This window comes from Chelonoidis abingdonii, chromosome 15, assembly GCF_003597395.2.
Source record: "Chelonoidis abingdonii isolate Lonesome George chromosome 15, CheloAbing_2.0, whole genome shotgun sequence".
Taxonomy (NCBI): domain Eukaryota; kingdom Metazoa; phylum Chordata; order Testudines; family Testudinidae; genus Chelonoidis; species Chelonoidis abingdonii.
The window spans coordinates 16,409,206-16,424,997 of record NC_133783.1 but is presented as its reverse complement, the minus strand read 5'-3'; the positions used below and the strand labels follow the sequence as shown (position 1 = coordinate 16,424,997).

The window sequence follows — 15,792 nt, the reverse complement described above, 5'->3', positions numbered from 1 at the left end:
ATTATGTTTTTTTCTTAATAGTTAGTTTATTGATAGTTTAGCGTTCCGGTTTCGGGCGGTTTGCTCCTTTCCTGCAACCAGTCCGGAGCCATGCCCGGTCACCGGTTCTTAGTCCGTGCTTGGGCGGCCTCCGCTGTTGCTGACGAGATCCACTTACGCCTCCTGTTTCACGGTGCTCTGGGGGATCGCATTTCACAGATAAGTGCCCCATTTGCACGGCATTTTAAGGCCAAAAACACATGGGCGGCTCTTTCATTTCCCCTCGCACCTTCGGCAAGCGCGGGCTTACTCGGCGGCCCAGAAGCCTCCTCGGCACGGACCCCGCTGGCACGGCGTTGCCAGCACTGAGGTTGAGGAAGCCCCGACTCCCCTGCCAGTGCCGACAGCTCCCCGGGCACGCGCCGGTGGTCGAGCTCCCTGCTGCTGCTGTCTGTGCCAACTGCACGGAGCCAGAGAGCTCGTTTAAGTCGGATCGCCTGACTCACAACGCCGTCAGGAGCTGAGGACGCCGGCGACCCTTGATTCGTGTCCCGCGGGCGTCAAATCCAGTGCCTGGCCGCCTCCCCGGCACGTGCCGTTTGGAGCTTCCTGCTCCTGCTGCTTCGTGCCACCTGCACCGCAGCCAGTGAGCTCATCTAAGTCGGTACACCTGGCACCACTCGCGCGGGCACCGGCTACGTCGGACACCGTCGATCCCGATCCACAAGGCCGTCGAATCCGGCTGCCTGACTGCTCCCCGGCATGCGCTGTGGTTGAGCTTCCCGCTCCTGCTGCTTCCATGCCACGGGCACCGCCAGCAGACTCTCTACTCGGATCGGCCGGACACACGTCCTGCCTGCAGCAGCCGGCTACGTCAACACCGTCGATCCGGTCCCACAAGGGCCATCGAATCCGGTGCCTGATGCTCCCCGGCATGCTGCCGTGGTTGGCTTCCTGCTCCTGCTGCTTCCATGCACAGCGCACCGCAGCCAGTGAGCTCGTCTAATTCGGATTGCCCGGCACCGGACTCCTGCCGCGGCACCGACAACGTCGGCACCGTCGATCCCAGTCCCACAAAGGCCGTTCGGACCCAGTGCCTAACTGCCTCCCCGGCACGCGCCGTGGTTGAGTTCCTGCTCCTGCTGCTTCCATGCCAATGGCCACCGCAGCCAGGAGCTCATCTAACTCGGATCGCCCGGCACCGACTTTCCTGCCGCGGCACCGACGTCTGCACCGTCGATCCCGTCCCACAAAGGCCGTCGACCCAGTGCCTAACTGCTCCCGGCACGCGCCGTGGTTGAGCTTCCTGCTCTGCTGCTTCCGTGACAACGCACCGCAGCCAGAGAGCATCTCAGTTGGATGGCCCAGCCCAAACCTACGAGGCACCGACGCGCCGACCGTTGATCCCTGTCCACAGGGCCGTCGAATCCAGTGCCTGACTGTCTCCCCGGCGCACGCCGTGTCGAGCTCCCTGTCCTACTGCTCCCGTGCAATCTGCACTGCGGACAAGAGAGCTTGTCTTAGCGGATCACCCGGACCGACCTGCCAACACTTGCACGGTCAGCTGTCCGTCGATCCTTCCACGTGGACAGTAGAATCCGGTGCCTGACAGCTCCCCGTACACATTGTGGTCGAGCTTCCTGTTCCTCCACGCTGGGAGGCATCCCCAACGGTGAGGGTTTTTCATTGCCATGGCAGAGTAGATGCTGCTGAACCCCGCACCGCCGGGCAGGTAATGTCTCTTGGCAAGCTCCTGGATGCGTCGGCGCTCCATTCCTCGGCACCGGTCACACTCGCCGCACCGGCTGTCTGTTCACCGACCCGATATCTCGGCACCGTTTCTGGCTCCATCACCGCTACAGGCGCTGTAACTGCGTACCGCTTCCTGACCTCGAGATCTCGTCAGACTCCCGGCACGCTGTAGTAGGAGGTCGGATCTCGTTTCCAGGATACGGTGTGCCTTCCGGTGCGGTCCCAGGTGCCAAGTTGGGCAAGTCTGGTTAGAGTCAGAGACTCTGACATGATTTTTCAGACCTTCCATGACCATGCCGTCACGACCTGTCTTCCCACACGGACAGCTCTTATGCTCAGGACCGATTCTGGTGTGCCCACAGCCCCTAAGGGTCATCAGGACCTCCCATAAAGGGTAGCGCTCAATGTGACCTCCAGGTGCAGGCGGTCCCGGGGAACGGAACCCGGTAGTGGATATTCTATCGGGCGGTTGCCCACTCAGAGGGCCTCTACCATTTATTCGGACCATCCAGGCGATTGCCGATACTCTTCTGGGGGTTCGACTATTGCTTGTCCGTCCTCCTCCTGCTCACTGGTCATTCAGTTGGTTAAGAACAGGAACGGGTGGCCAGCAGGCGCCAGCCCCGAAATCGTCGGGAGCTAGCGAGATGACCTACTCACTCGCAAGGTGTTACTCTGCAAGGCCTTATAGCCCTGCGTGGCAATCAATGAGCCCTGCTTAGTCCCTATAACGTAACACCTCAGATCTGGCGATGGATAAATTTATGGAGCTTCTCCATCAAGACTCCGCCAAGAGCTCACTGCCCCTGAAGGAAGGGAACAAGGCGGCCAGAGCTTCCCTCCAGGCCTCGTTACCATAAGGAGCATCATGACGTCAGGTTTTGAAATCTCCGGCCTTTCACGACTCTTACCAGTTGTTGGTAAGCGCCTCTTTGCGGTGAATTAACCCCAGACGGCCAAAGCTGAAGGACAACAGGGTCGTCATGCGATCCTTCTCTCGGCGTCGATACCGAAACGTCCTACTGCAGGCCCTTGCGTCCCCAGCCCACCGCCCACACTCTCTGTGCTACCACATAGGGCTTTGGGCAGATGGCGTGGCTGGTACTGGTTGCAGACGACCATCAGGACCCCAGAGGGCCAGAAGTCAGGTCCCTTGCAATCGCTACGGGGAACCAAAGACAATCTTTCGAAGGTGCGCCCCGAGGGTGGGGGCCAAATAAAACTTGGGTTTTTACAAAGGCCTGATCCCACTCCCTACTGTCCTCTGGCGTGGTCCCAGTTAACTTCAGTTCCTCTGTTCTACACTGGTGGAGCATGGGCCACCTCCGCTTGTTCCAACCCTGTCCTCTTCAGGGACTCCTCTCGGGCGCAATTCTCTTACAAGAGGTGCGAGCACACGATGGATGGAGGAGGCAAAGGGGTTACTTCCCTTATTCCCTAACCCCAACCCGTACGACGGTCTCAAGACCTGTCCTAGACCCACAAGAATTCAACCAGCTTCTGATAAGTTGAAGTGCCGCATGTAATCGCCTGGGAACCATTATCCTGGTCCTTGGATCCTGAAGTCTTGGTATGCCGCCACTCGATATGGAAGGACCGTACTCTCACAATGCCATCTTCCCTCTGCATAGGAGATACCTCCATTCTAGCCATCCGTCGGTACATTTCAGTTTAACGGTTTGCTGTTTTTGGCCTTTCACCAGCCCCACAGGCATTTCCCAAGTGCGTGGTCATAGGCGCCCCCACCTCCACCGAGTGTCGCATATGCGTTTTCCGTATCCCTGACGCTTGCTCATCTGGGAGGACTCCAAGGACACAAGTCACTCAGCATGTGGGCATCGTTGGGGACCTAGTTCAAACGTCTAGGCCTGATGGTCACTATGGAGACATCTCTCTGAGTTCCCACGCAGGGGTAACTCCAAGGTGCTATCCTGACTCGAGCGAGCCAGATCCCCTGCTTACCACACCACGGTTTTCAGGCGAAGGCACTGCTCTATCGAAGTCTGCAAACTTTCCCACCCAGACAGGGCCCTTGGTTCACGATAGATCACCCTTCCCCTGAGCAACCTCTTAGACTCCCTAGACCGTGGCTAACCCCTCCGTGCTGTGGCAGGGATGCCGCTCCATCTCGCATGGACGGCAGTCGCCTGGGCGTTGCCAGGATTCCAGCAGCAGCTTGCGAGAGCCGTGACGACTCAGTTTACGGCCACGCACAATGGCCATTGTGCCTCCATGAAGAGCTGGGAGGAACATGGCCCTCCTAAGCCTCTAGTATGTCTAGGAGGAAGATTAGATCGCATCTTCTGGCGCTACTTATTGCGTCACATTTAAACACACACTCATTGTTTCTAATAGATTCTCCTTGCGATGTGAGCAGAGAAATACACTTTACAGACCTCAGAAGGCTGTTACGACACTCGGACAAAGCTCAAAACTTGATTTGATAACTTCACTCGGCAAGCTTACATAAACTAGTACTCAATATGTGATCGCCCATAGGTGTTTAACCCAAAAGATAGTTGTTCTCATTCATTTCCTATTGTTAGATTGTACTGAAGAGTAGTGGTGTTGTCACGGCACTGCCTCGGACTATGGAGACCTTCGCCTCAGTGTTAGGTTTCTGCGTCAATACAGTCTAACTTCCATGAACCAACCTTCTTTCTTTTCCTTATTACGCGTCTTCAAATTTCTCGGAGCTGAAACATTATCACGCAGAGCAAATTTCCTCTCACCCACCAACCGTGATGTTTGAGGTCCGCGGCACCACTCTCGTATTAACCACTTGTTATCTGACTTCAGGTCAACTCATGTACACACGGATCGTGCTGGTCCTCGGGTGTAGCTCCTGGACTAACACACGGTATACAATCGACGACTAGATTTCCTTACAGGCCTCATGTGAGAAGCATTTAAGAGTCCATATACACCACGTCACCCCCTCGTGGCGATGGAGGGTCCTGCTGCACACTTGCGGCAGGGGTTATATGAAACTGCTGCGGCAACGGAAGTTGCGAGCTGTTTGATGGTCACATAACACACGTGACATCTGGTTGACAGGGTACACAAAGGTGCAAGCAAGCTGATGAGCCATCTCACAATGTCATATCTGTGGCTCAGCAGCCATGTTGTCGGCATACGGAGGTGACAGAGATTGACACATGTATTCGCAAAGTCCCCTGAGAGCTCAATCCAGCTGCCTCTAGCGCGTGGTTCGGCGCCTCTCCGCGCTCATAGCTCAAGAGGAGCCAACGGGGCAGCATGAGCTTCCCGTCTTCAATGCGTCGGACCGTGGTCGATCTGTGCGTGGGCAGCTGCTGGAATGTGTGCGTTTCCGCTGCTTCGTCTCTCTCGCACGGGCCAGATCGTCGCGGAGAAGATATACGCGCACTGGCAGTTCAGCGTCAGGGGCAGAGAAGAAAAGAAGGTCCAACCTCTGGCCTGCTGCTTCACAGTGCAAGGCTGGCTTCCTTAGGCCCAGCTTGCAAGATTCGGATGCCAAATAAGGCGGAGCGCGTGCTCCTTCTTCTGGGGGATGACTGGTTATGGAACCTCCGCCGGGAGCACGCGCCCGGCTACGAAGCTGCCAACGGAATTCCATTTGGGGAGGAGGCTTCGGGGGAGCTGGGGAGGCGGACGGTTAGCAGCGAAGGCTTCCACCTGGTTCAACGTACGCTTGCCAGGTGGAAGCAGTTTCTTCTACAGTGCGAAATGCTTTATCTCACTCCTGCTGCATGGTCTTGACCTCCCTCTGATTTTGGACACCTTCGTGGCCTACAAGCGCGGGGTAGCGGGGCCCTGGCTAGTAAGGTGTCTATCGCTGAGGTACACTTGGCAGCCACTCTTTAGCCTTCCTCCAGGCTCGGTGATCGTGTGTCTGTGCTATTTGGTATTTCGAGGAGTTTCCTCAAGGCTTGGAGCGCTTGCACCCTTAGGCGCATCGCCCCAGCGCCCCAACTGGTGACCTCAACATGTGTTTTTACCAGACTTATGTCTTCCCCCATGCTCGTAGGTGCCGTGGATTTATGTGCGACTCGCTGGCTCGCATGGTGTGCGCTCGCGTTATACCATAGTGTCCCAGGGCTCGCGAGCCGGCACAGCAGCAGCGCGTGTTGAAACTGTGTTCTACGACTTAGCCAGGTGATACAATACCGCAGCCTAGGCACAGAAGGGTCCGCACTCTCGACGAGCGCGCAACTCGAGGAGCGAGCTCTTACTGGGCGATGGTAAAGTCCAAGCAAGGATCCACTATTTTTCCCAAAGAGCAGAGTGGGTTATGGAAGTGCAGTATACCACGATCCCTCGGCCTTTGCGTGTGTCGTAGCTGAGCCTGTTCCTTAAGTCGCCCGGGCTCTCACGTGCCTTTGTCCACGCTCGTTTCTCCCAACCAGTTTCAGACCCTCAGAGAGAGAGAATTAGAGTATTTGTAGACGAGCTTAGTTTCCCTCCTCTCTCTGCCTACCACAAAAGAATCTATTTTGTCCAGCGAGTTTTTTTTTCTTTGCTACACCTTCTCTCACCTTCATGCAGTTGGGCAACACCACTATGCCGCTTTCGGTCACCGTGCCTCCACCGAGGTGAACGGCTCACGGAGAGGACGCTCTGCCCCAGAGGGAACGTGGCTCAAGTATGTCACTGCCATGCAAACAGCCTTGCTCCGCTCAGTTCTCTGCCCTTGCAACGGATGCGGCGCCGCTTCCTTGCGGGATGAACGTTCCAGCCGATGCCAGGTGCATATAAGGATTATAACTGTATAACTGTATACACAAGAACTACGAGTAGCTAGGGAAGCGGAGGTCAGCTAAGCTGTGCTCCACTGTTCCAACGACCGACACAGGCGGTAAGAAGGAACTGAAGGGCGGTTGGGTCGGCAGGGGTATATATCCGGCACTATAGCGGCGCCACTCCAGGGGGTGCCCTGCCGACCCACTGAGTGTTGCTAGGGTAAAAGTCTTCCGACGAACGTGCACGTGGCGCGCACACACCTAACTGGAATGGATATGAGCAATCACTCGAAGAAGAACTGACTACTGATATGTGTGCCCACATGTTTTGAGGACACAAAACTGAGGGCCCAAGGTATTTAATTCAAATTGGCCTTTCTAACGTAAGAGCTGGTAGAGATCATTTTGTTAGAAAGTGCCATCTCTGACAGAAGCAGCAGCGAAGACCCTTTGAGAAATGTTACAATGGGGTGCAGAAAAGATGTTTAGATTAGGCTAAACATAGACATGAAATAACTGTTGCCCTACATTCAGTTCAGCTAATTTAATATGTGTAGTGCTACTTACTGGTATTGTCTCCCACCTAAAATCTGCTTTACTAATATTTTCAAATACAGAAGAATTGTTTGCCTGCCATGCCAACCTAAGCAATTATGAAGTCAGGTGTTTATTTCCAGCAAGAAAAGAACATTGTGCTGACATTAAGATATTAAATTGTCTAATAAAATACATGATTTATTTTTTACAAGCCAGTCTAACTTTAATTATATTAGAAGTTAGAGAACCAATGGTGAACTTGTAGAGGCTCTGGCACAAGGCTGCAGTGTTTGAGTTGCTAACCATGCAGGAAAATGTGTTAATACTACAATAAAATCTGACTTCATTGACATTTTCACCAATTTAATAAATAATAACATTTCTAGTATGGTAGGGTTGTGTTATATACTCTTTTTAAAAATCAACTGCTGGACCAGAATATTTGGCAAGGTCTCTTTACAGATATTTTGCTTTGCTGAGCTGCCCCTGGTGTCCTTTCTGGGTGTTGAGCTCTTTTGAAGATCTGGCCCATTATTTCTTCAAGTATACTTATAAAAGCAGCTATCATATCCCCAATGTAGTAATCATGTGGATGTGAGGGGGTGGAATGCAGCTCTTCTTTCAGTTATTTGCTTATACCACCCATAATTATTCACTCACTTTTTAAAGTAAAAAAATACCATTAAGAAGAAGTTTGGACAGTGTATTAGTCAACATGAGGATATTTACAATAGTTGTTTCAAGTAAATAATGTTACTCTTCTATTCATGGTGGTGGGTGTGTGAAATCCCCTTTCATGAAGGTTGAGGCTTAACTGGGACTTAACGTGTAGGTCATGTGCATAGAGGTATAAACTTCAACCAGTATCCCTTTTACTAAGTATAGCAAATGCTGTTTAAATGTAATCAGTCAAAAGATATCATTTTAAAGATTTGCAATGAGAACCGCTATACCAACTCACTTTGCATGTTCCATGCTGATTTTTTGCAGGATGTGCATTTAACTGCATGAGACTTGATAGACTGCAGAACGCAGACTGAGGAATATTTCCGTGTAATGCTAGAACCAGAACCTTGAGGACAGCACAATAATGGAAAATCCTGCATGCTGATTGGCTAACAAAACATTCTAAGCAGTGTTATCCCACCATACTACAGTTGCTGAAAATCTTACACTTCATAACAGTACTAGCCAAATTGTCAAAGAGAGCAGGCCTAAGATCCTTATACAATTGTGTGATTCTATATATATGTACAGTTGGCTTGATTGCAAGGGCAAAGCAGCCATAGTAGCTATTGTGCCATAAATGCACATTAGTGGCAACTGCCTATGCATATATACATATAGAACTGTACACAAATGTAGAATGTCCCTTTCGGAAAACTTAGCCCATAGCGACCAGCACAACACATGCATTTGCATGTATCAAACAGTTGTATCAACTGTAAGGAATGTACGTCTAAGTACTTATCTGTGAAGGCTAACTGCTTAAAAACAGAAAACACTAATTAAAAACGTATTCAGCAAAAAAATTCAGAAATTCTGTTTGTTCCAAATGAGATTTTACCTTTATATTTTTAGCAAATACTAAAGATCAGCCATAAACAAAATGTCACTGTTCTTCAAACTTCACTGTGGAGGCAGGAGTGCAGTGAAAGACTACACTAAAAAAAGCTGCCAAATTGCTAATTATTAAAATAGCAGGCTTAGGAATGTTACTGGGGTCGCCAATGAGCATGCTGGGAAAGTCTGCTGATATCTTAATAAGAGAGAGGGCTGGCCCTTCCCTGCTTATCTGAAAAGTCAGCCAGAGGAGAAGCTAAAAGGGGCTGTAGCCTTAAAAATATTTTTCTCCATTTTGGAGGTCAATGGCAAGAAGGCCTGTCTACTGCAATGAAACTAAACGCGGTGATTGGGAGTAAAAACAACACCCACTTTCCCCTACAGAGGGCAACTATCTAGGGTAGAAGGAGCGCTCACAGACTACAGTGAAGGATACTTTAAAGATACTCCATAACTGGATTAGATTAGACAGGCTGATGGCATTCAGCAGCATTCCTCTGCTCTCTCTTTCTTACTCTATATACCCCGATAACTTTCCATTTCTGGCCTATTGCCCATGCCTGCAGCTGTCCGTATCCTTCCACCTCTGCCCCCACATACTCACCTGCAGTCGTGGAGATGATTTCTACACAGTAGAGCGGCAGCAACTCCCATGGGTACTTAATTGGTCAGTGTGGGGATTGACAGGGATTTGAGAATAGGATGTTGTGGAGCACAGGGAGGTGATGAACTCATTTGCAGGTGATTCCTTTCTGATAATGTTGCCCTAGGACAACTATGATGAAATCATAGAACCACAGAATTAGAAGGGACTACAATGGTCATCTAGTCTAACCCCCCTGCCAAGATGCAGGTATCCTACACAGTTAAATAGATTAGGTCTGTTTTTATCTCTTTGGGCTACTGTGACTGGCCAACTCTTTCTTTTAAAAGAGTAGGATGGCCTGTTGCACAGCCAGAATCCATAGCCTTCACATGACTTATGCAATTTGATAGGCTGTAAGTATTTTTGGTTAGATTGAGTTCATAGTACACAAACTAAAAAACAAAATGCATTATCCCTAAATTAGGTACATCTGATGCTCAGGAGTTAACTAGAGAGAGAACAGAGAAAACTAACTCCTTTAACAATATCAGCATCTTCAGAAGGGGAAATGTAACCAGTTCACCCTTTTCCCAAAATTAATGCGTCAAGGAGGCAAAGATTCCACCTTGTATGTTTTTCATTAGAATATAGGTTTACACTTTTGTTTTCAAATTGTACACTGTAATGTTTTATGAATTATGCTACCATTACCATAAATACTCATAAATATTACGTGAAGCTATATTATATGTAAAGCCAAATTCTCCTTAGCGACACTGGTATAAATGAGAGCAGAATATGGCCCATAATGCTTGTTTTTGAGAAGAATATGCTTTCTTACGGTTTCTTTTTAGGTAACTAAACAAGAGAGGAGTATTATGAAGCCTCTTTATGACAGATACAGAATTATCAAGCAACTTCTCTCAACACCATCTTTGATTACAACAATTGTAAGTTGGAAAGAATTAGTATTTATTGTAAAGAAGCTATACAAGATTCTGAATTGTGCTTTGTATGCCAGTTTAGTAACATTCTGATCACTCTTACACATGAAGGGCTTATAGAATACCTATTGATCAAATCATCTAGTTGATATTTCAAGAGGAGTAAATATCCTACATGATTCAACCCCAAAGCATGCCAGAGGTCATGATGTAAAACATCAGTTTCTGAATCAATCAGTTTACATGGGTGGGGAGGGGATCAGATGAGGGAGTTCAGCTTTTAACCTTCACCATTACAAACAAATCTACACCACAAAATGAAAGCAATGTCTATTTGTATTATACTGTTAATATACCCTCCTTGATCTTTGTTTGTTGAAAATACTTTCATTACTACTTAGCACATTAAGATCTTAGTATAGCATTTTGATCAATGCTATACCAGTGTGAAAGAAAGAAAACGTTTTCATGTATGTGATTCTGATTGTTAAAAATAACAATGTTTTTTTAAAAAATATAAAATACATGTCAAAAATTGATGATGTAGATCTGGTGCCTTTACTCACACTGGGTAGTGCTTTACTTTGTGAATTCCCCATTTCAGTAGCACTACTTGCAGAATGAGGTACCACTGAATGTGAGCTGCAGTAGCTGATTCTTACCCTATGTAAATCACTTCTCATCACTATCAAAGAAAATACTACAGTAACTCCTCACTTACCATTGTAGTTATGTTCCTGAAAAATTCTACTTTGAGCAAAATGATGTTAAGTGAATCCAATTTCCCCATAAGAATTAATGTAAATGGGGTTGGGGGGGCGGTTAGGCTCCAGGGAAATTTTTTTCGCCAGACAAAAGACTATATTTATGTATACACACACAGAGAGAGAGTATAAGTTTTAAACTAACAATTTAATACGGTACACAGCAATGATGATTGTGAAGCTTTGTTGAGTTGGTGGAGTCAGAGGGTGGGATATTTCCCAGGGAATGCCTTACTGCTAAATGATGAACTAGCACTCGGCTAAGCCCTCAAGGGTTAACATGTTGTTAATTTAGTCTCACACTCTACAAGGCAGCACAAATGGAGGGAGGGGAGACAGATAAAGACAGAGACATACACCTCTGTGTGAGAGAGAGACATGTATTGCCCCTTTAAGTAGGCTGACTCCACTCTAAGTACACTGCCCTTTTAAGCAGATCAGCAAGTTGAGACAGCAGCTGCTGCCAACAAGCTCCCTCTGTCCTGAGCCCTGCTGTGTCCCCCCGCTCTATGGAGGTGGGGGCAGGAGCAGGGGGGAGCGGGGACACCCTGACATTAGCACCCTCCTTCCTCCCACCCACTCCCCCTGCACATCAAGCAGGAGGCTCCCAGGAGCAGCTCCAAGGCAGAGAGTGGGAGCAGCACAGGGCACCGTGGAGAGGGACAGCTGAAATGCCCAGCAACTAAAAGCCTGCTGGGCAGCTGCCACACAGGGAACTTAAGGGAGAGGTGAGCTGATGGGTCCTGCCAGTCCACCCTGGTTCCAACCCCCAACCAGCTACCTCCAACAGGCTGCTCTTCCTGCAAGCAGTGGACAAAGCAGGCGGCTGCCAAACAATGTTATAAAGAAGGATTGCGCAACTTTAAATGAGCATGTTCTCTAATTGATCAGCAATGTAACAATGAAACAGGATGATTTTTAAGTGAGGAGTTATTGTAATTATATAGCCTTGTTCCACATCTTGTGGTAATGTTAGCATGGGACTTCCACATGAGCTTCAGGGAGTTAGGCACCCTACTCTCATTGAATTTCAGTAGGGTTCATTGATTCCTTTGAAAATCCCAGCCATAACCTTATTTCCTTAGCATCTCTTGAAAGCATCCTTCATGTTACTTCTAATGAACTTTGGTCCATGCATTTTTTAAAATCTATAAATAACAGTTTAAAAAAAGTCTATATTTTGGTGGGAAATTTCATCATCTTGTACTGTAGTATAACTATAAAATGTGTTGCAATATGGTCATCCTTTTTTGCTTGCTAAAACCATTTGTAACTCTAAAAATTCCTCTAGAATTATTCTTTTATGCATATTGTAGCTTTAATTTATGAAGACTGTTAACACTAAATGGTACAAGTTTACTTTATAGAGAATTAAACAAAGGGCTCTCTCATTGCAAACCTTACTCACATGGGGAGTTTCACTGATTTCAGTGGGACTAGTTTAATGAGTAAAGGTTTCAGAATCATGCCCTAAATCCTATTTAAAGGTACGCTCTTGCAAACTTTTTGTTGTATGAGTAATCAACAGTAAGTAATTAGTAGAGCTACTTATGGAAGTAAGGGCCAGATTTTGCCACAGTCATGGCAAGTAATGTCTTACAAAGCATTTGTCCCATTAGCGGTTGTAGTGAAAAATCTCAGTGTGTATAGCTCAGGGGTCTACAACCTCTGCACGCGGCTTACCAGGGTAAGCCCCTTGGTGGGCTGGGCCAGTATGATTACCTGCCGCATTGGCAGGTTCAGCTGATCACGGCTCCCACTGGCCGTGGTTCGCCGTCCCAGGCCAATGGGGGCAGGGGGAAGATGTGCTGGCCGCCATCCCCATTGGCCTGGGCAGCGAACTTGCCAATGTGGCAGGTAAACAAACTGGCCTGGCCTGCCAGGGTGCTTACCCTGGCGAGCCGCGTGCCAGAGGTTGACAATCCCTGCTGTAGCTATTGGTTTTAATACCTGTAACCTCTTGTATTTTCAATAAATAATAACATGTAGACTGCTAATTTGATAATGATTATAAGCAGGAGGAAGAAGATTCAGATGAAGACCGTTCTCAAAGCAGCCATGAATTATCATCCAGTTCGGCATCTAACCTTCCTGTAGATGACCATCTGTGCTGCTCAGATGAGGAGAATGAGCCTGTAATTGTTTCACCTCTGGATGAAAAAAAGGCAATCAAACAACCAGCCCTATCTCTGTCCAATTTACATGAGGCCACAATGTGAGTGTTGCAGTTTTTCTTAATACATCAAGAAACAAAACAAAACATGTACATATTCTAGTCACAGCATGATCTATACCAGGGGTCGACAACCTTTCAGAAGCGGTGTGCCGAGTCTTCATTTATTCACTCTAATTTAAGGTTTCGCGTGCCGGTAATACATTTTAATGTTTTTTAGAAGGTCTCTCTCTATAAGTCTAAACCAGTGTTGTATTGTAAAATAGACAGGGTTTTCAAAATGTTTAAGAAGCTTTATTTAAAATGAAATTAAAATGTTGATCTTACCCTGCTGGCCCGCTCAGCCTGCTGCTGGTCTGGGGTTCTGTTTACCTAGGCTGGGAGCAGGCTGAGCGAGGCCTGCGGCTGGGATCACGACTGGCAAGGGTCCATTAGGCAGAAACCCAGACCAGCAGTCAGCTGTGTGGGGCTGGCGGCCAGGACTCAGAGGGCTGGGGGCAGAGGGCTGGAGTTAGGGCTGAGGGCTGGGTATGTGAGGGGGTGTAGGTGTCAGGGCAGAGGGGGCGCTGGGTATAGGTGGGGGTGCCAGAGTCAGGGCTAGGGTTGCGGGTGGGGGGGGGTGAAGGAGTCAAGCAGAGGGCTGGGTACATATGAGGAAGGTACAGGGCTCAGGGCAGGAGCCTGGGGGGGAGGTGCGGGGCTCAGGGCAGAGGGCGTGGTGTGTGTGTGGGGGGGGGGGGGAGTCAGGGTTCAGGGGAGAGTGCTGGGTGACTGCCCCCCTAATAAGTCTCAACCCCGCTGCTCCTTGTCCCCCTCCTGGGACCCCACCCCCATCTAAGCCTCCTTGTTCCTTGTCCCCAGACTGGACTCTACCTCCTACCTGTCCCCTGACTCCCCAACCCTCATCCACACCCCCATCCCCAGCCAGACCCCCAGGACTCCCATGCCTATCCAACCACTCCCTGCCCCCTGACAGGACCCCCAGAACTCCTGACCCATCCAACTTCCCCCGACTCCCTGCCTGCCCCAACCCCTTTCCACACCCCTGCCTCCTGACAGGACCCCCAGAACTCCCAACTCGTACAATCCCCCCAGCTCCTTGTCCCCTGACCACCCCCTTCAGAGACCTCCCACCCTCCTTGTTCCTGGTGCCCTGACTGCCCTGACCCCTATTCACCCCCTGCCCCCTCACAAACCCCGGGACTCCCATGCCCCATCCAACCCACCCTGCTCCTTGTCCCCTAACTGCCCCCACCCCTTATCCAACCTCCCCAGCCCTGGGCTCCTTACCATGAGGCTCCACACAGAGCTACATACACTGCTCCGCGGGAGCACATAGCCCCGCCCCTCCGGTTGAGCCAAACGCTGCCCTCAGGAGCGCGCAGCCCCGACCCCCAGAGTGCTGCGTGCAGCGGCAGGGCTCCAGGGGAGAGGAGAAGGTGGGGGAGGGGCCGGCAGCTTGCTGCACTCGGCCCCGCGTTCCGGCCCGGGAGCGTGGACCCCATGGCTTGCCGTGCTGGGAGACTGGGGCCATTTGCCCACCCTGTGCGCAGGGCTATGCTTCTGCTCCCTGCCCCTGCGGGGGAAGTGGAGGGCAGAGGAGAGCGCACTGGGCTGGGCAGGATTTTTAGTGGCATGCTGGAGTCCTGGCAGGCTCCAGCATGCCATTAAAAATTGGCTCGCGTGCCGTCTTTGGCACGCGTGCCATAGGTTGCCAACCCCTGATCTATAGTTACTCTCAGAATCTCCCCAAGGGTCAGGAAGCTCAAGACCTAAGGACTGAGTTATTTCCTTTTTATGAGAGAAAGCAGATACAGGATATTTGTTTGGTCAACTTACCTGTACTTTGTAATTCAGACAGCTCTAGAGCGAACTGCCTAAATCCAGAAAGAGAGAGGCAGAGGAATATACCTATATAAGAGAAATAATGATATGCAAATAGGTAGAGACCACATGATGACATAGTATAAATGATTTGTCGACTGACCTATTTTTGTCAAAAAGTTTAGACATTTATCTGCTTAGTTTCTTAAAAGACTCTTGTGGAATAACACGTTGGATAAGGAGACTTCAATATTAGTGGTGGCTTGACCAAGCAGGCTAGTTTTTTTTCATTAATATATTGCAGTTCTATCGGTTACATTTAATATTTCACACCTGTCGTGTCGAAAGAGGACACCTTTTCAACTGAAGAATCTGAATTATATTATCACATTTCTAAAATGTACAATAGTAGACTGTAAGAAATATTGTAAATTCACAGTCTGGCCTGGTATAATTGTTCATGTATTTTCACTATGTGTTAACATAATTCTATCTATATCTTTGTCAAAGAAGATTATTGTTGTCAACAAACTCCACAAAGTGATACAAACAGTGATTTGGAATCTTGTTATGTTTTGTGCTTCTACAAAAAGGGCAGATTATGGTCACGTTGTTCAGTTGTGGATACATATGTGCTGATGCCATTCAGTCCTGGTCCTCACTGATGAAAACACACACTATGGATGAATATGATCTCATGTCTTATAATAGTCCTCACATTTCCCATGTGTTTTGATTGATACTTGAGAGTCAGAGGCATGAATAAAATCTGTTAGGTCCTACCAAGTGAGTGAAGATAAAAAGAAAAGACGGTTACTCACCTTTGTAACTGTTGTTCTTCGAGATGTGTTGCTCATATCCATTCCAGTTAGGTGTGCGTGCGCCGCGTGCACGTTCGTCAGAAGATTTTTACCCTAGCAACACTCGGTGGGTCGGCAGGGCGCCCCCT

At 49.0% G+C, this 15,792-nt stretch overlaps 1 protein-coding gene across 4 annotated transcripts in view; it reads left to right on the top strand.

Annotated features, from left to right (window-relative positions):
• The window catches only part of FAM13C (family with sequence similarity 13 member C), a 247,065-nt gene that overhangs the window by 221,744 nt on the left and 9,529 nt on the right, over positions 1-15,792 (top strand). For 2 of the 4 annotated variants that reach the window (XM_075072582.1, XM_075072580.1), the window contains 2 exons: positions 9,993-10,088; positions 12,865-13,061. In XM_075072582.1, coding sequence (XP_074928683.1) covers positions 9,993-10,088; positions 12,865-13,061 — 293 coding nt within the window. Of the gene's footprint in view, positions 1-9,992; positions 10,089-12,861; positions 13,062-15,792 lie in introns of all 4 variants that reach the window. The other 2 variants (XM_075072581.1, XM_075072579.1) reach the window with 1 other exon arrangement.